At 46.3% G+C, this 21,597-nt stretch overlaps 2 protein-coding genes across 9 annotated transcripts in view; one reads left to right on the top strand and one right to left on the bottom strand.

Moving 5' to 3' along the window:
• LOC127055393 (nardilysin-like) overlaps positions 1 to 5,673 on the top strand; it is a 123,587-nt gene extending 117,914 nt beyond the window's left edge. For 2 of the 4 annotated variants that reach the window (XM_050962300.1, XM_050962293.1), the window contains one exon: positions 5,599 to 5,673. Coding sequence is in view for 2 of the 4 variants with exons in the window: in XM_050962291.1 (XP_050818248.1) it covers positions 5,599 to 5,623 (25 nt within the window). In the remaining 2 variants the exon portion in view is untranslated. The remainder of the gene's footprint in view (positions 1 to 5,598) is intronic. The other 2 variants (XM_050962301.1, XM_050962291.1) reach the window with 1 other exon arrangement.
• Positions 1 to 21,597, bottom strand: part of LRP8 (LDL receptor related protein 8) — a 284,937-nt gene that overhangs the window by 8,062 nt on the left and 255,278 nt on the right. For 3 of the 5 annotated variants that reach the window (XM_050962306.1, XM_050962307.1, XM_050962309.1), the window contains 8 exons: positions 21,148 to 21,270; positions 20,668 to 20,790; positions 17,263 to 17,382; positions 17,010 to 17,135; positions 12,665 to 12,836; positions 5,693 to 5,920; positions 5,002 to 5,120; positions 1,989 to 2,128 (listed from right to left, as the gene is read on the bottom strand). In XM_050962306.1, coding sequence (XP_050818263.1) covers positions 1,989 to 2,128; positions 5,002 to 5,120; positions 5,693 to 5,920; positions 12,665 to 12,836; positions 17,010 to 17,135; positions 17,263 to 17,382; positions 20,668 to 20,790; positions 21,148 to 21,270 — 1,151 coding nt within the window. The remainder of the gene's footprint in view (positions 1 to 1,988; positions 2,129 to 5,001; positions 5,121 to 5,692; positions 5,921 to 12,664; positions 12,837 to 17,009; positions 17,136 to 17,262; positions 17,383 to 20,667; positions 20,791 to 21,147; positions 21,271 to 21,597) is intronic. The other 2 variants (XM_050962308.1, XM_050962310.1) reach the window with 1 other exon arrangement.

Here is a 21,597-nt window from a genome sequence, read left to right as displayed (position 1 = left end):
ATCCTCACACCCAGGTAAGTAGACCTAAAATATGCTGATTTCAGCTACGCTATTCACTATTCATGTAGCTGAAGTTGCATATCTTAGGTCGACCCCCCCGCTAGTGTAGACCTGGGCTCAGTGTCAGGAGGTGGTAACAGATCTGGAGAGCAGCATTTACAGATGGGCAAAAAATGCTTAGTTCTTTAGAGTAGCTTTGGGGCTGGGCGGGAGGGGAGAATACTCCGAGCAGGCCTGGATACAGAGTGGCCATGTCCATTATGTTTAGTGAAAAAAGAGTTTTTGTGACTCCAATGGCCGTGGATTTTGAATAGGATTTGAAGGAATTTGTTAGAAATCTCTGGTCCCTGCACCACAGTGAAAGTGCTAGTAAATGCTGATCTTCCTTCCCTTTCCAAAGATGTGACCTCGGTTGAGCAAGTATCTCTGTAGGGCAAAACCACTTGTATTAAAGAATCTAACACTGCAGCAGTGGATAAACACTACAGAGGGAGCATCCAAAAGACCCACTTCTGTCTCCTGCAATAATATCTTTAGAAGCAAGTGGCAATAATATCTTTAGAAGCAAGTATGTGATTCTGAAAGTGCAGATGATTACTGATTGAGAGATACCTAAATACCACAACATAACAGGACACAGTAGGTATGTGGGAACTGAAGGCTACTGAGATGGATTTAGTTGTAGGAAGGTGACCTGGCCGACAGATGAAAAGGTAACACTTGCAACGTCTTTTAATAAGATGAAATACATAGCTGGAGTGGGAAGGGTGGGTTCTCAGGAGCTAGTTCAGGAGATTTTCTTTTATCTTGAGAAAAGATTCAGATGGCGGAAGGGGGTATACGGCATATGCTTGGTTAACAAACACTGTGAAAGGGATTCTGCAAACACGGTTGATGTTGTGCTTAATTTAATGCACAGTCCCACTAAAAACAGCAAGTTTCTGCATGACAATAAGCACACCAGGGCAGTAGGTGCCTACAGGATCAAGCTCTTAATTTTGTGGCAAGTAGAGTGTGCATCCTTCAGCTATCAGGGCTGTGCACCAGAGCACGGCCAACTCAGCTTGAAAGAGAGAGAATGGTCTGGGTTTATGTTTAAATTCGGTAAGTAAACGACACTTTCCTGGGGTTAAATCCTGCCATCAGACAAGTGCACTGGGTTCTCAGTTCTTCCTGGGCAGAGAGGCTCCCCACTAACATCACCGCCAGCTCCCAAAGGCTTGTACAAATTTTCTATCTGGGTACACTGATCCTTGTTGCAGACTGTCAAGCAGTAGCATATAATGACTGCACAAACAAGTAGCAACCTGCCAGGCTGAGGAAGGGAGCACACGCTGCATGGGCCTGGGAAAATGCAAAGCCAGGAAATCACAGTGCAGATGAGTTGTAAGAAGTGTTCAGAGCAAGCTGCAGTGTCAAATACAAAGCCATTTGGTGCGGACACATAAATCCCTGCCATGCACCCAGATGAGAGGATGCCCTGTGTTCAAGGGGCTTGATCCTAACAGGATGCTTTAGCACCTCCTGTGAAGCTCCCACTGAAGTCTTATCTCACAGGAGCTGCTCATTCATCAGCATCAGGCCTTTAGCTAGTGAAAAGCTATATGGCCTGACAATAATCATAGCAAACTGCCTGTGTTTTCTCCTGCCAGTGATTTGGCCATTACGCAAGCAGTTAACAGGACTAAAATCAAATTTTGCCATTAGCACACTTCAGTTGTGCAGGTGATGCCAGTTTAGGCAGGGTGCTCCTCCCCACCACAAAAGTAATGCATTACATAGTAGCATTTGGCTGATTGCAGCTCTCGGGTAAGGAATACTCCGTGCTGAACTCTCACTGGATTAATGGCTTTTTGCAGCAGCTGACACATCCCACGAGCTTCCTGTGCCATTCACAGGGCACAACTTTCAAGCAAGAGGTGTGTAAAAAGAGTTCTGGTGGCTTCCTGCACTCCCCAGCCAGCTCTGCACCCATTCTTCACTCTTACCTCAAACACAGCTACTCCAAAGGGGTGGCTCAGGTCATCAGCAGAAGAGATGAGAACTTTCCTATTGCCGCCATTGAAGTCAATGCTTGAAAGTAAGTGCAGCTTGGAGTCCACCCAGTAGAGACGCTGATTCAGCAAATCTGAGACAGGAAATGTGACAAGACAGAATTACTGTATATGCAACTACAGCACTTTTTGCTATTGCCCAGTATTTTTCCTCTTGGCAGAGTGGTTACTTCTCCGAGGGCTGTTGAGCCCTTTTATTTATTATGGTGGTTGAAACTTTGGTTCACTGCCCAGATATGCTGACCCAGGCACCCATAAATAACATGCTGTTATGTGTTTGCAAGAGCTGCTCAATTGACAGCCCAGATTGTGAAGTAGTCTCCTCTCTGATCAAGTAGAACAGGCCAGCGACGTTACTGGCTTCCCAACTCCACCCCAGCAATGTCCCTCAAATCTGGGCAGGTCTTCACAGACAGCGCTACAGTGGCACTGGTGCAGCTGCGCAGCTGTAGCACTTTAGGGAAGATGCAACTATGGTGACAGGAGAGCTTCTCCCATCAGCCCAGTTAATCCACCACCCTGAGAGGCCGTCGCTATAGCAACAGGAGACGCTCTCCCAGCGACGTATGACAGTGGGGGTTTGGTCAGTGTAACTGCATCGCTCAGGGGGCTGGATTTGTCAAACCCCATGGCGATGGAGTTATCCCCTGATTGGTCTGTTGTGTAGGCCTGGATTTGCCTGGAAGGATCTTTTTGAAGGCTGAGTAGCTAGCTCATTCTCCAGGCCACTTAATCTGTGGCTTTTTGCTGAGACTCCTGATGAAGATGCAATTAATGCTAATAATGATGGTGGTTTCCAATGTTGAGTGACCTTCACCTTTTCATAAATTAATAGACTTTAAGGCAGAAGGGACAAGTGTGATAATCTGGAGTGACTTTCTGCATAATATAGGCCATAGAACTTCCATGCATTAATTCCTGCTTCAAGTCTAATAGCTGTGTTTGAACTAGAGCATCTCCTAGGAAAACATCCAATCCTGATTGAAACATTTCCAGTGACGGGGAATCCCACTTTCTCGAAGCCATTCCTATGTTTCAGATTCAAGTATATTTCATTTCACGGACAAGAGGGGAAGAATGGGAAAAGGTGACTCATGCCACTGTAGAACTTCATGAGCTGAGCTTTTCTTCCTGGGACAAATTCTAATTTTGGTTGAGATCAACTAACCTCAATGCAAAGGGTGATTGCCTCTCATGAAAGCATTTCAAGCTCTGGGTCGAAATCTTAAGCATTAATTTGTTGGTTAATTAATAACAAGGGCAAATGTTATGAATTAGTAACAGTAGTAGTACCCTGTGACGTAGTTGACAAAATTGCCTGCCATCACAGCAGGGGTTAAAGAGAACCTTTGGGTTCAGCTAGTCCCACCCCATTATATCTGCAGCTAATATCAGGCTTGTAGGGGGAGAAAAGGAGAGAGTCTGGCTCAGTTTGGGGCTGACTAGTGAAGAGGCAGGAGCTAGCTGCCTCCCTACCGGAGGGGGGTGACTAGCCTGCCAGCTGAGATAGCCACGAGGGAGTAAGCACTGTCTCCCCAGCCCAGGGAGGCTATAGAGAAGACCTAGGAGACTCTGACAACTGAAGTAACTGGATGACTGAAGCCCAGAGGCATTGTGGGGTTTGGCCTCACCAGACTTACAGCTGCCCTGCCCACAGGAGCCTGGGACCGTGGTAAGGCGCCACCCAAGCCCCACGAGAGGGCACTATGGGAGGCAAGCCACCCCAACCCAGTGAATTAGACTTTAAGGTCCATGCCCCACACTGAAGAGATGGTGGTTGGAAGTGGCCCAGGACAGTGGATTTAGACTCCCTAAGGCCCCCTGTTCAGGGGTCGACTCACACAGGGTTGTGGGCTGGGACCTGGTGGAGAGGGAGGGCCCATGTCTCCCCACTCCCCCTGCCTAAAAGAATGAGGCACTTTGATGAGGGAAACAAGGGGCCAGAAGTCAGGCATGCCAGCCACTAGGCCACCTGGCCCTCCAAGCACCCTTTTACCTCCCTTTCTGCACTGAACAGGTCTAGTGGCTTTTATTCTCCTTCACTTGTTCACATCAAAATTCCCAATTGCAGTACTAACCAGGGCTATGTATAGTGTTGATCCAATATACTACTGATTAATTTAGGGCCAGACTGCCACCTGCTCTGCAAGTTCACAAGGAGCTTCCCCTCCTTGTGTAGAAGCAGAGCACAATTTCAGTCCCTGCTTGTGCCACCAGGGTGCAAGACACCACAGATAGGGGACATGGTGCCATCCCTGCAACACCTTAACTCACACAGCTGGACTGGCGGGCAGGGGGAGTATGCTGGCCCTCATGAAGGGGAATAGCAGCAGGCAGAGGCTCCCCCTTCATGTTAGGAAGCTCCAAAAGGAATTCTCTCTCCATGGGCTTCCCATGGAATTGGTACAGCTCTGCCCCATCTCCAGTGCGGGGCTATACCTTATAGTCACAAAAATGCCCTTAAGCATCACAGCACATTTATATGGCACTTTTATAAACATGGAGTCAGTCACATCCCTCTCCTGACAAGCTTGGGATCCTGTCAGCATTCACTGACTGGCACAGTGCTTGCTACCATGACAAAATTATTTATCATCCTAAGCTTTGAGTTAGTGAGTGTTGCCAGGACTGGGCCCTAAGAGGAACAAGATAAGACATAGGTCAACAGTTTAAGTAAAGGAGATGAAGGATGTTCATGGAGAGGCAACTCCCTGATAACCTGGCTCAGTGGAGACATATATCACATTACACTGTGACCCTCTGTATTAGAGGAAACTTGCTGGCCACTTGTGTGCATGACAGATGCTTGCCGTAACAAAGCAGCCTGGATTTTCAAGGATTATGTTGTTTTCCCCATTCCTATATAGCAATAAACATAAATGTAAAGAGGCCACAGACATAGGGGCTTTATCACTTGCACTGATCTATTACTGATTCTGCGACTTACCGAGTGTGATGCCATTCGGCCACTCAATGTTGTCTGTTACCAGCACTTGCCGATCCATACCGTTCAGGCCAGATTTTTCAATTTTAGCTTTGTCGCCCCAATCAGACCAGTACATGTATCTGAAAGACCACAGAAAGGAAAAGTCAATAACTCAATGCAGAGGTGACCCTACCCCAAGAGATGTGTGTGCATAATTTGAGTAGGTTTCTTAGATCAGGTATGGTACCCTTTTGTACTCAGTGTTTTAGGCTTTTGCTATTTTAATCCATTTTAACATCTGCGCAATGGAGCTGAGGGGTTCCTACTGTATGATCTAACGTGATCAGCATGTATCGCAGGACTATGTTACACCAGGGCTTAAAAACATTCTTTAATACCTGTGAAATAGCGCTTGGAATTTCTGCTGGAACTTTGGCCTTTTCTGTAGCCAGCACTAAAAACGTGCTCTTTCAGCTGTGCATCAGACTACCTCAGTTTTCATCACAAATCACATACCCTGCTCCTCCCCATCAGACACATGAACAGTGCAAAAGAATTTCTGAGATGTAATTTCAAAGCTGCTTTTGATTCGATTTAGGTGTGTGCTTTAACTTTCAGCATGTCAGAGTCTGAGAGCTCATGAGAGGAGTGACAACAAGACTGGAACATGCCCGTTTGAAACCATGACGCAGAACTCCATCGTCACACCTACCCCCGTGTCGGATCAACTGCAAGGGCTCTGGGCTCGCTTAGATTAGCGCTAAAAAGTGTCGTCCTCTTGCTTCCATCAGCAGTGGCCACTGAGATGGTCTTGTTTCCTGAATCTGTCCAGTAGATGTTCTTGTGAACCCAGTCCATCGCCAGGCCTTCAGGGGAGTTCAGCTGACTGTCTATCAAAATCACCTGCTCGGCTGTGTCGCTGGCTTTGTCTATGTAGGCACTGCAAAGACAAGAATCGATGAACAGCACAGTAAGAGCCAGTGCAGACAAGCAAGTTGAAAAGGTGCAGCCTTACATAGAGGAGGAAATGAGTTATGAAGAGATGAACTCTGGGCAACTTACTGAGCTAGGGCACAAACACAGCATGATTATCTCAGACTCCCTCACTGTTTCATTCCTCCTCCCTGCCTTTTGCTTATGGTCACCCCCCTGTTTTGCCATAGCTATTTGGAGTGTAAGCACTTCGTGGCAGGGAGCTGTCACATTTCTTTGCTTTAAAGCTCTGTGCACACTTCATGTTTGACAGGATGGCCCTGATTTAGCAAAGCCTTTAATTTTAAGCATGTGACTTTACCAGGACTTAAGCACGTGCTAAAAGTTACGTGAATGCTTAAGTGAACTGATGAACAGGGATGGAGTTAAGCACTTAGTTAAGCTTAAAGATAAACACGCACTGAAATGTGTTGCTGAATTAGGACCTGTGTAATTAATAATAATTAAGGCTAAGATTATGTAATAGAGATCGCAGAAGTCACATAATCCATGACTTCCAGTGACCTCTGTGACACCGGGGGCCCTGGCAGCTGACTGGCTGCTGCCAACAGCATTGACCCGGCAGCAGCCCAGCCTCCATGGGCGGCAGGGGATCCTCTTGCTGCTGGCGGGATCCCCGCAACTGACGGGCCGTGATTGGCAGTGACCTCTGAGCTCCCCAGCAGCTGTGCTGCCACAAGCAGCCCCTGCCCCTCCCCGGTAGTGGCAGAGGGACCCTGGAGCTCCCCAGCTGCCATTGCTGCTAGGGGAACCCCTTGCAGTTGCTCAGCTGCCGTGAGCAGCCCCTCCCCCGCCCCCCAAGCTCCCAGTCATAGCCTGGTGCTGCTCAGCGGCCAAGGGCCGGGGCCCCCTGCAGCTCCCTAGCCTCCACTGCTGGCAGTCCCCCCGCCCCCCCAGCCGTTGCAGGTGGCAGGGGACTGCCCCACAGCTCCCAGCCCTGCAGGACAGTAGGGGGACCCCTCCCAGCAACTAGGCAATGGGGTCCCTGCAGCTCCCAGCTGCTGCAGGGGGTTGGGTGCTGGACCCACCTCTCTCCGCATTTTGTCAGGGATGTTTTTAGTAAAAAAGTCAGGGATGGGTCACGGCTTCTGTGATGTTTTGTTTATTGCCCTTGACCTGTCCATGACTTTTACTAAAAATACCAATGACAAAATCGTTGCCTTAACAATATTTTTTTATCTACAAATTGCTTAGCAAAGGGATTCACCGTTCTGAGAGCTGGGGAAGAGGGTTAAACACTGATCCATTATCCAAGCCTGCTGGGGCTCATTAATATCAGTGACAACTTCAAAATATCTTTAATAGAACAAACAAACTTCAGCTGCACACTCCATAAATATGCCAGTGGCATTCCTAAGAGATCGCAGTGAGGAGGTTTCTGCTCTGTTACGCCTGCGTCATTCTGGAGTAACTTCAGTGAAGTGACTACATGGAATTACTCTGGATTTGTACCAGGATAAGATCGGAATCTGGCCCTCTATGTGGTAGTTTTCTTGAACAGGACCATTTAATATTGATCACAAGAATAATTTATTATATTTTTAAAATAGATACAACTACAAAATAATGGGTCATGACATTTTCCCTTGAATATTTGAAAATGTAAGACCACTCATCCACTAACAGCCTATATTGATGAGTAACCTGGCCCAAGGTAATGAGAAGAGAAGCCAAGTGCTGCCGGAGTACAACTCTGGCACAGAGACTTGGAAACAAATTAATGTCAAGAGGCAGAAAGCTTTAAAGTCTTGGTTTTGCTTGTAGCCATCCCAGCCTCTGCTACAATAAACTACACAGGATCAAGTTGGGTTAATACTTTGGACAACTGACTTTCAAAGGAAGACCCAGGTGACACAACGATAATCCTGGTGAGTCAGGAGCCGGCCCTCTTAGCCAATACTGAATGCAAGGCACTGGGAGGTACTTCTAGAGGATGTAAAAATATATTTCTGACCTCATTTATCGCCTCTATTGAAGAGCCCATAGCTTTTTTGTAAGACAAGAGTTAACTCCTGTGTCCTGCCCTAATTCCAACTTGGGTGTTTACATTCTGCCTATCAGTAATTTCCCCCACAGTTGCAACTGGAAACAGTATTTTGTTAACTTCCTGTCCCAAACTGTTGGGTGCTTTCTCAGCCTCAGGATGCTTTCACGCTCAACGTGGCTGCACTGCAGCAGCGAGCACACTGATGTATATCCACATGTACATGGTTCAGAAAATGCTTTGGGATCCTTCAGAAGATGCCATACCGGCTCTAAGAGGCTAATTAATTAAGATGACCTGTTATCAGCAGGAAAAAAAATGTTTGTAGTGATAATCAAGATGGTAAATTACAAGCAGTTGACAAGAGGTGTAAGGATAGTTAACATAAGGAAATAGATTCAAGTAGTGTAATGGGAATGGCAGTATTCAGCCATCTTAATCAAGTCAGCATTTAGGGTGTCTTCCAGTTCTAGGAATCACTGTGCTTGGACGCCTACATAAATATTGTCTGTGTACATGGACTTGTTGGACTGGGTAAGCTAGAGGTCATTTGAGTACATATAGAAAGGCAACAGTGTCAGCACAGAGCCTTGGGTAAACCAGTGGTTTGTCTTTTCCACATGCTAACTCTGTCTTCCATGTGCACTTGGAAACATCTGTTGTGGAGAAGGTCAATGATGTTGACTACCTATGCTGGGAGTGCTCTTGACAATTTGACTGAGAGCCCCATAAACCAGACCATGTCATATGCTGCTGTCAGGTCCAGAAATATGGCTCCTGTCTTCAGGTTTTTCTGAAAACCATTTTCAAAGAATGTTTTCAAAACGAGCACTTGATTGAAGGTGCTCTGACCTGTCCAAAAGCCTGCTTGCTTAATGCTGAGCACTAATTCCACTTCTAGGAGGTATGCTGGAGAATGAGATGCTCCAGCACCTTGAATGGCACAGACAATGGGGATTTCAGTTGAGAACTTGCAACATTTTGTGGCTCTTTCCCCTGTTTCAGGAGAGCAATGACTTTTGACATTCACAATGTCTTTGGCAGTCACTCTGTGAAGAATTGCACCATTCACTGATAAACATGAGTCCTGAGGTGCTTTAAAAACTCTGGCAATATGTTGTCATAGCCAGGAGCAGTGCCACAAGTACTATCACTTATGATTTAGTCTAACTGTGGCTGTGAATGACTCTGTGTTGCTGAGTCTCTGACAACTGGCAGCTTGGTTTGGTATGCCAGGTGGTTGGCTTAGGGATGGTGGTTGCTAAGCTTTGTCGAGACAGCAAATCAAATTCCAACATTTCCAGCTGAAGTGAATGATGTCTAGATTTCGAGTAGTCTTCCCATTGTGCCTGTCTAGCAGCCTCCAGTGACTTGATTATGTGATCAGCAATATCTGGATCAGCAGAGGATCCCTACTGACCAAGCAGTTTAGTTCCATTCAGCATGAAGGCACAGCATGTAGACTGGACGGTGGCTGTGCAATATGGATGCATAGGCAGCGTTGAAGATGGCTCCTCAGAATCGACTGAAAACTTCGTAGACCAGGATGATGCATGATGGTATGGAGATGACACTTTTCTAGAGCATTTGTGTACTTCTTCCAGTCTGCCTTCCTGAAGTTCTATCTTGGTTTGCCAAAGGATCTAATGATTGGGATTTGTAGGCCAATGTGGATAATGGAAGGTCTGTGTGGGACATCTTTCAAGATGAGACATAATGCAGGTTGTGAGTGACCATCCATGGATGACACCCAGCATAAATCAGGAGAGCATTTTCTTGCCAGTAATTATTTGCTATACCACTTGTTTACATCCTGCTATGACATCTCAAATTAATTACAGATTACAGTTCCCTGTAGAATGTGGCAGGTGGAGTTCTGCTCCATCACTGAGGGGGTACCAAGGTCTTTTGCATGAATACTATTCAGTATCAGTGCAGACATATCTTAGAACAGAAGAGTTAACAGCTAATAGGTGATTATGACACAACATCTCATTGTGAAGAAGATCTTCAGCTTGTGGAAAAGCTAACCCAAACAGGAGTAAAAGAGACAAATGTCCTGCTGCTTGGACAGAGAACAAACTCTTGATGTAGCCATGAGAAGGGCATGGGCACCCATCTGAACTCTGGAGGTACTCGCCGCCAGTGTGCTTCAGAAGTAGCAGTGTGTGTTAAATAATTCTCTGTGTATGAATGTGTAACCCTTACCCACCCCAGATACATGTTTTCTAGAATGTCAGACTTTCAGAGTGAAATCCCAGCGTCCACCCCAACCGTCTTCCTATTTTCACTGCCCCAGAGTGCTCACAGGGCTATTTACATACCTGGCTAGCCACGTCATTACCGCATCACAGCTTGGGCAAATTTCCCTACCCCTGGAATCTGAGCTACTGCAGCCTACAGACACCCTGTAGCTCGGTTACTTAATGAAATTAGTAAACCTCCCTCTGATCATTAGCTGAAAACCAGAACAAATCACTATAGATGCTGCAATAGGGTGCAATACCAATGCAAATCAGAGTGCACACAAGGGAGGTTTGGTGCATAAATTAAATGCAGCTGCACTTTTTGATTAAACACACTACTAGCAAACGAATCTGGATTCTGTGTTCCAGTGACACACAGACTCATGTTTTCAGCAAGTGCCTGTTACATAATATGGGGATGGATGCCATTAAAACACCTGGTGAGGGGGAGAGAGTGGAAAAAAATATGGTATGGTTTAAGGCACTGGACCAGAGTTTAGGAGACACGACTCTGTGGATCTGCCACAGATTTCCTGTGTAAGGTTGGGCAAGTCCCTTATGGCTGTATTTGCAATGGGGACATACGCGATGCGATGCTGAATGTTGCAGCACCTGACTTTTAGGTGCCCTGCTGCTTGGTGGAATTCACAACCCAAGTTAGGCACCCACTCAAGCTTCCCATACAATGTATGGGGAGAGTTCGGCACCTAAGAATGGGATTCACAAGAGCCAGCAAGCTGAGTGGGGAGCTGTCTAAACTAGCCACAGGAAATACTGTGGGGAAGGGGTGTGGCCTAAGCCCTGCCCCTCAATGCTCAAATCCACAGCTGTAAACCTTCTCCTGCATCACAAGCACCTAACTCTGTATGAAATACTTTAAATATTCACTGGAGCAGGGAAGTGCCCTAATCACTGGACTACACAGTTGTTTTCACACCCTCTCTGGCCCAGTTAATGGTTAAGTATTTCATATACAATGGAGCAGCTTCAGCAGGAGAGACTGGGAGAGACTCATTCCAGGAGGCGGCATAGCCCTGGAAGGTGAGAGACCAGGGTTCGTGTGCCTGATCCACATCAGGGAGAAGAGGCATTTGAACTCAGCTCTCCCACATCCTGGGTAAGTGCTCTAACCACTGGACCACTGGGGGAAGAGTCTGTGGCACTGTCACCAAGTTTCATGGAGGATCTGATCTGTTAGGTGTGCTCTGAGCACACCCAAAGGATTGGGTCCCACTGGTGGTAGAGGTGGGGAAACGCCACATTTGTGAAATCTGCAGAGGCTCAGGTGTGAGGCGCCATGTTCCTCAGTCCTGTCAGGACTTAGGTGGCTGTACACATGTCCACAAGTACAAATATGGGCATCTAGGGATTTTATTGGTGCAAACATAGGCACATCCGGGCTTAGGCAGCAGCTGAGCAGTGGTTTTGTGAATGTCAATGTTGCCTAAATGTTGAACTAAGACGGCTGAAGTGTCAGTTAGGTACCAAAATCCCATTTGAGAACATACCCCTTAGTCTCTGTGCATTCCCCATCTGTAAAATGATGATAACGACACTTCCTTTTTCCTGTGGAAGTAGAGGAATAACTGACAGGGATTTGTAGGGGATCTTAATGCATGACAGTCTCTGTTAGCCAGAGTCAGGCTAGCCGTAACCCTAATAACGTGAGATTTGTAGAAGCGAGGATTGTGTGAGGTGAGTGGAAAAGAACTGTGTGAGAAGTTGTTTTTTGACCTTGTGTAGATAATACGAAACGTAGACTGGAGTCTCTTAAGTGAGAAAAACAAGATGTCAGGATGACCTATGTATAAACAAAATGCAGCTGTTGCTTATTATTGTCTGTAACAAAAGTATAAATGCTTGCTGTAATTGTTTACCTGTTGAGAGACCTGTCTAGGAAGGGGAGACCCTATGTCCTAGTGCACTCTCCCCCTGCTGTAGCTGCTAAACAGAATAAAGTATCTGACTCTGCTGCACCCAAACAAAAAGCGAGAACTGCGTTTTTCCCTGACACTCCCATTATTTGCCTGTCTTATGTATTAGACAGTAACCTCTTTGGGGCACATCCTGTCTCTATGTTTTTGTGCAGCATATAGTACAGAGAGGCCCTGATTTCAGCTAGGGTCTCTAAACACTATTGTAATACAAATATATAATAACAACTCAGATAATACGCATGCAAACTTGCAGAGGTATCTGTTGGTACCACAAAAATGCTCTTGTATTCTCAAATCAGGTAACTGGTCACGTGCCTGCACATTTTTGTAGACCCACTGAAAATCTGGGCCACCATGTACAACCAAATAAAAAGAGAGACACTCTGTGGTCCTATGGATGGATGCTGCTCACCATGCCATTGTTCAATAGAATGGGGGCATCCTTACAGATCATCCTTATTATCAGTAGCATAAAAGGAACTATATTATGTGTACCAGAACCCATTCCTGCCCTGGCCCATTACCTGTATATCTTTCTGTAGAACAAATCACACCAGTATATCCTGTTTGTTGCCACCTCCACATCCAAAGCCACCACATTCTTCAGCATGGGGATGATGCGAGCGTAGTCCCTTTTCACCAGATCTATCTTGCGTACCTCGTGGCGGTTGGTGAAGATCAGGTATGGACTCTTGCCTATCACAGAAAACAAACAGGTAGGGCTTTTATTTTACCTCAGCAGAGGTCTAAGTGCCACATCCAGCTCTCATTATGCAGGGCATAATGTTGAGGGTGATCTCACTGAAGCCAATGGAATCATGCTGCCTGCTTATTTGCAGTTATATCCTGTGAGGGAGTTTCGCTGTGTACCAGGAGCAAATGTCCCTATTTCCCAGGGGGACATCAGAACATGAGGAGTCTGAGCAGCAGCAGCAGCAGCAGTTTGCCAGAGCAGCAGCAACATTTGCTCTTATTCTGCCCCACTTGCTAAGAAGTCACAAGTGAAACACAGAGGGGTTTCTTCACTATCAGGGGTCATCGGCAACCTTTCCGAAGTGGTGTGCTGAGTCTTCATTTATTCACTGTAATTTAAGGTTTCGCTTGCCAGTAATACATTTTAACGTTTTTTGGAAGTCTCTTTCTACAAGTCTATAATATGTAACTAAACTATTGTTGTAGGTAAAGTAAATAAGAGTTTTAAAATGTTTAAGAAGCTTCATTTAAATTAAAATGCAGAACTCCCCCCAGACCAGTGGTCAGGACCCGGGCAGTGTGAGTGTCACTGAAAGTCAGCTCGTGTGCTGCCTTCGGCATGCGTGCCATAGGTTGCCTACACCTGCTCTATATGGTACATTTTTAACTCTAAGGTGAAGGGCCTGATTCTGGTTGCTCATGCCTGGATGAGCTAGGGGGCTGGAAGCAAGTATTCAGGGGGCTGGAAGGAAGTATCCCTCCCCAGCCTGTGCAGGGGCAGTCAGAGGCCTCCTTGGGGTTGCATTGCCTGAGTACAAAGGGCAGAGGGATTGTAGCGGGGTGGTCACCCGCTCCTGCCCTGAGGGGTTTAAAACAGCCCTGGAGGAGGGCTGTGGAAGGGCAAGATGCCTGGGCTGATTGGGAGGAAGCAGGCTCAGCTGGGGACATGCCCCAGTCAGGGCCCAGCTGGCCCTATAAAGGCTTGAGCCAGGAGCTGAAGCAGAAAGTCTCTCTCTGTGTTCAGAGAGAGAAGGGCCTGGCTGCAGGGAGCTTAGCCTGGTATTGAGTGGAGCAGGACTGGGGAAAGGCCAAGGTTGCTGGGGGGCTCTGGCCTAGGAAAGCCCCAGGTTGCAGGCCTGGTAAGGCCTGTTAGATACTGGGTTGCAGGGGCAGCAGGTCCAAACCCTTTGCCTGTGTTGAGTGGCTTATACTGCTGCAGTCCATGCCAGTGAACAGGGACTAGATGGAGACTGGGCAGCAGTCAAGACTGAGGTGAAGTGGGGTTCCCCTGAGAGGGGGAGACCCAGAACTGTGGGGGTACTTCCAGGGGGACAGCACCCAGTTAAAGGGGCAGCGGGGTCCTGGGAGGGATATGGGGGCCAAGCTGTGGCAGATCACTGGCCTGCAGAGGGTGCTCCAGGCTGGAAATCGAGCTAATTCCCTGAGAGAGCAGCAGGAGGCGCTGCAGGGGTGAGTCCCGCACCTTTACAAGGACAGTAGTGCCGTGTCTAAGTAGATGGGCCCATGCCTAGTCACGGGAGACTGGCTCTGCAGATAGCACATCTGGCACCTCCTAACAGGAGGGATGAGGGCACACTTAAGTGTGCTCCAGCAGAGTTCTTGGACTCACTCAGCTGGTGTCTGTCCTTCGCAGGCATGAAGCCTCTGGCCCCGACAGCTCATGTCAAATGTAATGGCATCCACCTCTACTGGGGTTGTGGTACTAAGGCCACAGGCCAGCCCAGAGATTCTAGCAGGAGATGTCAAATTGATTTTTCTTATGACAAACTCAGGAGAGATGGAAGCACATTATCTGTGTTGTTTTCCTCAGGAAAAACTGTATGCATCTCCGCTTCCTTTGTGACGGAGTACTTACTCAGGCAAACCTCCCATTGCAGAGCGTGTAGGTATGATAAAGGGATGAGCACTGCTCGTAAGGACTGGGAGATGTGTGCAGTCAGTGACCCTCAAACCAGCAGAAGTGGTGAATAATTCTGCATATTTTCAGTGTTTTGACCTTTGACCCATGACCTCAGCTCAGGGGATCAGGTAAATAAATGTTTATCTTAGAAAAAGTGAAGATACATGCTAAATTAGTGCAAATTAAACTAAAGCTATAATGCAAGCAGGAGTAAGCAAAGAAATTAAAAGTTCATTTTAAGATGGGCTTTTCAGTGAGCCTGAAGTGTAGTATTCAGATTGAGGCTACTGGTAGTAATAGTATACGGTCACATTAGGTCTAGCAAGAATTAACCTAAGTAAGCAACTTTGGGTCAGAAGATTTAGCCATATACATCTTCTGATTAAACTGTCTTGACTCCTTAACTCCTATCTGCACGAATGTGTACAATTGTCAGAGCCCCCAAAATGGGTAGCAGGCATCACAAATATGGACAAAAGGCCAAAACCTAATCAAATATGGTCTTAGAAATAGGTGGGTGTAAGCAGAGGTGGATTAAAGTTTGGTGGGGCCCTGCGCCAGAGCAAGTGGGGGGCCCCAATCTGCTCTTTCTGCCTGCGGTCCTGACCCCATTCTGCCCCTTCTGCCTGCAGCCCTGCCCATGGCCCCACCCATTCTGTCCCTTCCCCCCATACCCCTGCCCCACCCACCCAGCAGTCCTGCCAGAGAGTGGGGTCGGGGCATGGGGGTGCCCATTTTTCCAGGGCCCCTGGATACAGACCCCATCATCCCAGTGGTTAATATGCCACTGGGTGCAAGGAGTAAGGGCATAGAAGAGGCTCAAACCCAACCCTCAGCAGGAGTGACAACCTTAATGCTTAATCTCATCCTAAAGGGAACCCAAATTCATGACTATATCTGATGAGAAGTCTCTGTTACTCTTGTTTTTCTAGTTCTGAGAGTTTTGTTTGTACTGATCACAGTATTAATAAAACTCATAAAGTCTCTGTGTGTGTGTCACCAAGCGTCATTGTAATTAATCTCTACGTAGTCCCCAAAGAACAAACCGATTAGTGACAAGTGCATTCTGCACCTCAAATTAATCATCAGGCTACAAGTAGGAGCTTCGCTTGAGTAAGGACTGCATGATTTAGCCCAATGTCTCCTGTTTTCACTGGTGAGAGATCACTGCCTAAAAGACTTGAACTGAGGGAAAAATACTTAAGGAAAGAGTGAGTTTATTGAGTTACCCAGCTCCTACTTGGAGGCAGAGGCACGCTGCACCATGTAGGATGTATGGGACAGAGGGAACATTGGGAAGGGACAAAAGAGCTATATAGGAGGAAGCTGAACAAAGGTTCCAACTGGGGTTCGAAAAATGTGAGCCTCCCCTTCACCTCCCAAGCCTGATGGGGCTCTCCCAGCAGCCATGCTGGCTTTACAGCTGCCCTGCAGCGACCCTGAGGGGGCCGGAATTTCTGAGCAGGCAGCAGAAGGGTGGGTCCTAGGACAACTCCTAGGTGGCAACTCCAGCTGCCCCCAGACAGTGCAAGGAAGGGCCTGGCCTGTACATAAAGTCTGCTGGACATGCTGACTTTAAGGACTTTTTACATACAGTATAGTAGGTATAATAAGAAAACTTATCTGGAATTCCCAAGACAAAACTTTACTGAGCCAGCTCCCCCAGGGAATCACTCCCCCAAAGGCCAATCCCTTCCATGAAATGATATTCAACGTGGCTGATCCTAGACCTTTTATAATATAACTTTCCAGCTCCCTGACATTAGCATATTTTCTTTTGCAATGAGCTGGGACTTTTGTTTCTTCTAGAGCAAGTGAGCTGCTGCTCTGTTCTTTTTGAGATTTGTGTAAGAGTTTGGGCAGAGGTGGGGGATGGGTCTGCTGGAAGGGCTGGCTAATCCATCTATTTTTGATCGTGTTCCTTTTTTCTTATTATTACTTAATTTTTGCTGCACTGTTTTTAAGTCAAGAGACTTTGCTTTTTAGTCTCAGCTTCAAACTGCCAACTGCTGACTGTAATCTTGAGCTGCACACACACTGCTAAAATATTCTGATCTGCATGATGAGTGGAGTTGTTGCCTTGGAACACATCTGCTGTCACTGTAGCAGTTTTGTACAGTTTTAAATGACTCCATTTGGCTTTTAATTTTCCTTTTGTCTCCTTTCCCCCAGCCATTGGCCCAGGGACCCATATTTCTTTAAAACGCTCATACTGCTGGGTCAGTTGGGTTTGAGTGCTTGCCGGGTTGCCTTACCTACGGCTTTGCAGTTCTTAGACAGGGTGTCCATCTCGTATCCCTCGTAGCATTCACATTTGTAGTCCCCCTTGTAATTAATGCAGATCTGGCTACAAGCGTCTGGATTCTCACATTCATCTATGTCTGAAAGGAGCGTTTGAAACCCATCAATAACTTGAAATCAAACCATCTGTGATGGAGCAATGCTGGAGTGACTATAATTACGTCTCTGTACAGTGAAACAAGAGACTGCCGTTTGCATGTAAATTACCTCCACACGTTTTTTTATCCAGAAGCTTGTATCCGGGAGGGCATTCACATTCATAACCGATCTTCAAGTCTTTGCATATGTGTGAGCACCCACCGTTGTTGATCGAGCATTCATTTTGTTCTAAAAGAGGCATACAGATTATTTAGGATAAAGGATGGTTTTTAATCACAAGGCTGAGTACATTAAAAGGAGGTTGAGGTACCCAGAAATGTTTCACCCAGCTGCTGGTGATTGGGAGCCGGCAGTATAGAGCGCACTAGTGACTTCACAAATAGAAAATACCCACCAAAATTCTCCTCTCTAACATTTTAAAGTCCCTTTGGACTAGAAACCAGTGGCCTAAAATGTTTAAGCAAATCAGAGACGCTGGGGATATTGTACAAAATTCTTGGGTTTGCAGTTCCCAGCCAGTCCTAAGTCTTTTGCTTCCATGCATTAACTGTCAAGGGGCCTGAGAATTATCCCCACTTGACTGCCCCCTTTCCCTATTCTGGTGGCACATACCAAACTGTGTCCTTGAGCTGTAATAATCCATTCCAGGAGAGTTGTCTGACCCAATGGTCCCAGCTCACTGGGGAGGGTCTACGTGGTATTAGATAGTCCCATCTACTACACCAGGGCAATCTATGCTGAGAAAGCCCCAGAATATACCCAGGTACAGTCCTTTGGAGATATTACTGCCTAATACTGATGTACAGTCCATACACAGTCCCGAGCTAACAGGGAGCTGTGGACAGTCTGACTGCTGACAGTCTAATCTAACTCATATCTACAGTCCATATAGTAATAGTCCCATCTAAGACCAAAACGCTGTCTCATCAAACACTGTTTTTCCCCTTTGTGCTGAAATTGAAAGAGTAGAATTATTGCATCCTCGTAACTATAACTGGAGAGAGGTTGAGGAAGGTTGTTTTCTTGCCAGAAATAACATTTTTTGTGTTGTTCCAATTAACCTATACGAGGTGAAGAGAAACATCCTCCTCTGTCTAGGATTGCTGATGCAGATGATGTGGGAGTTCTGGGCCATAGTGGTTCATTAGGGCATGCAGCCCTCATCAGCTTGAAGCTTTAATGTAATATACAGTCAGATGTATTTATTTATTTTTACTTCTTGCTTCCTTGGATACCACTGTGTAGCAGCACAGCAGAACCATTAAACCAGTACCCTTGGAAGAAAATAAAAACAACAACAAGCCAATTAACGTCAATGGGCTAGGAAAACACGGCACCAGAAGAGACAGCGTCTTGGCTATAGCATGCTTCCACTTTCCTAACAAAGAAATATGCACGTTATTAATAGCAGCAAGATCCCTAGGCTCTGAGTAGCTGTCCACAGAGTCGTATTGTGTGCCATAGCTGTTCTTTGACATTTAGTAAATGGATATTGCCTTTTACTATCCTTATATTGGCCTCTAGCCTATTAGACTGCGCACGCACACACACACACACTTCAAAATGCTACAGGTTATTGTAACTTAAACAAGGATTTGCATGTTAATCATACTTTTGGTTACAGGGGTGCTTTGTAGCATGGATATAAAAACAGAACTTGGGCTCTGGTTCTCTCACTGCAGCTCTTAACATAGACCTAGAAGTAGGCCAAGTGTAGACACTACTCAGCTCTATTTTCTATTATGGAAGAGCAGCCAATTACAAACGGGGGCCACATATCCACCTGACAATTTAAACAAGATGACTAATAAAACTCTGCATTGTTTGGCGCCTTTCTGAGGATCTCAAAGTGCTATGGAGAGGTTGCTAAGTACACTTAGGCCCTGTTTTACAGACAGGGAAACTGAGGCAGGCAGTGGTTAAATGACTTGCTCAAGGTCACACAGTGACCCAGTTGCTGGAATATAACCTGTCTCTCCTGACTCCCACTTCCCAGGTCTAATTACCTGCATGTTGCTGGTGCCACCCTTTATGTCGCACCATGCGGGTGCCATACTGGAGGGTGCTGGAGCTAGCTCCCTCCGGATACTGCTCAGGAAAAGCTTCCGCCACTGGTGCATGTGGCGAGCACACACATTTAATATGGAATGGACATGAGCAAGCACTCAAAGAACAGAAATGTTAAATCACAGTCTCCCAAGCATACACTCACAGACTCCTCTGTGCTGAGTCAGGTGTGTGTGTGAAAGGTGTAATGCATCCATGTTCATGGGCTGATGATGTTAGGTGCAGGTGGAGACCCTATGAGATCCCCTTGTAGTTTCCCCCATCTCTCTGTTTGGGTTGATACGGCGTGACAGGCAGCACAAGTGGCATTGCTAGCCTTTGTCAGCTCTGGGATAAAGTACAAAAGTCAGCACTAGAACTTCAGACCTCGGTCTGGGTCATGTTTCCCTATTTCTGAATCAGGATTTGAAAGAAAAAAAAATCTTCCTATATGTGAAATATTTTTTCACTCGGTTACATTTTCTGAAGTAGCCTCTTTGGACTAACAATCTTTGAGACCAGATTATTGCTGGTTCCATGCAGGTGTGCAAGGGTGGAAGGGAAGAGCGCAAGGAGCCTGTCCTATACACCTTTGCATACAAGCCAGCCACAATCACAGTTCTTGCACTGCCTGAGTGCTCAAAACTAGTGCTGCTGCTGGCACTATTCTCCTAAAAGGATGAGTGAAAGGCTCAAGGAGTCCTCCAGGAAGAATGGAACTGCTCTTTGCTGGTGTGGTTTGGATTCTCTTGACCTTCTAACAATGTCTATGCAGCGAACAGGTGCTTGTCAGAGATGTGCTTGTATGGCATCTGTGATTTTCACTAACTTGGAATCCAATGTAATTTTACACAGAGGGAATTTTTATCAGGCTCATCTGACACCACCATGCCCTCAATCCCTAATGAAAACCTCAATAACATAGAATCATAGAACTAGAAGGGACCTTGAGAGGTCATCTAGTCCAGTCCCCTGCATGTAGAACATGGAACATGTAGAAATTGGAAACTGGAAACACCCACAGAACTCACCTATCTGACAATAATACTCAGAAAGCACTTTCTATCTTTAAAGCATTTACAAACACTAATTAACCCACACACCAGTAATTATCTGGTGTCAGAGGGATTAGAATTTATGAGTTCCTTGCTCCTGGTCCTGTGCTCAGATCACATATCCCTCCATGAAGATCAAGTGCATTTCGTGGTGGAGGAGAGTGGAGCCTCTAAGCAAACCTCCAGTCATGTGTGTGCAAGCCCAAAGACCTAAAAAAGCCAGAGAGCCCAATTCTGCTTCCATTTATATCAGTGCCATGGGTACAGTGTGTGCAGAGAGAGAGAGAGAGAGAGGCGGAGTGCAGCTAGGAATGGCATTAGCAGCCACATGTTGTTATTCTGCTAGTCATGAGCACCAGAGGGAGAAAAGGTTAACACAGCAGCAATAAGAGGAAAGAGGCGTGTACTGTACCACATTCTTTCACAGGCTCGTCAGACCCGTCCCTGCAGTCTCTATGTGAATCGCACACTTTGACTCCATCAATGCACTCTCCATTTTTACACTGAAACTTCCTGGGGCTTTCACACGTGGACTCTGTTGTGTTGGGCAAGAGAGGAAAGCAACTAAATTAGATTAGGGTCATGAGCTTCAAGAGGTTAAAATTAGCAGTAATGAGATGGTGTTAAGCAAAAGAATATTTGGACTGAACATCATGCAGGATTATTTTTTCTTCCGAAGAGTGAGGTCTATTAGGACTTTGGAAAAGTTCCTAGAGAAATCCCATTACTGGAATAATTAAAAATGCTCTATAAGGAACAACCCTGCACTGGCCTGGGGAGATGGATTAGGCACGCTAATAGGCGATTTCAATCTCCAGTGCCTAGAATGCTCTGACTGACCTGGACTTCTTGTACCATACGCTGGAGTGTAAGGTGCATTGGCTATACGTACCATTAATGCAGCCTGCCTCATCGCTGTTGTCAGGACAGTCGTGTACCTTGTTGCACTGCTTTGCTCCATGGATACAGGTCCCATCCCCACACTGGAACTCATCAGGGTGGCAGGTCACCAGTGCTTTAAAATGACACCATCAAACTGTTAACCAGTATGGATTTTAAATGGCTTCATACAATAGTCTTTAACCGCATACAACAGACTCTTTATTTGGCTTATTAAACTGTACCTAACATGCTCCCTGGATTCCTGTACCCAATTTAAAACACAAATGATTTGTAGGGTTACCAGATAGCAACTGTGAAAAAATGGGACGGGAGTGGGGGGCTAATAGGCACCTATGTAAGAAAAGTCCCAAAAAACAGGACTGTCCCTTTAAAAATGGGACGTCTGGTCACCCTAATTATATGTAGAGTTCAGTGTGTCTATTAAAGGGCTCAACAGAAA

Source organism: Gopherus flavomarginatus, chromosome 7 (genome assembly GCF_025201925.1).
Source record: "Gopherus flavomarginatus isolate rGopFla2 chromosome 7, rGopFla2.mat.asm, whole genome shotgun sequence".
In the NCBI taxonomy this organism is placed as follows: Eukaryota; Metazoa; Chordata; order Testudines; family Testudinidae; genus Gopherus; species Gopherus flavomarginatus.
This window is presented reverse-complemented; position numbering and strand designations above follow the sequence as displayed.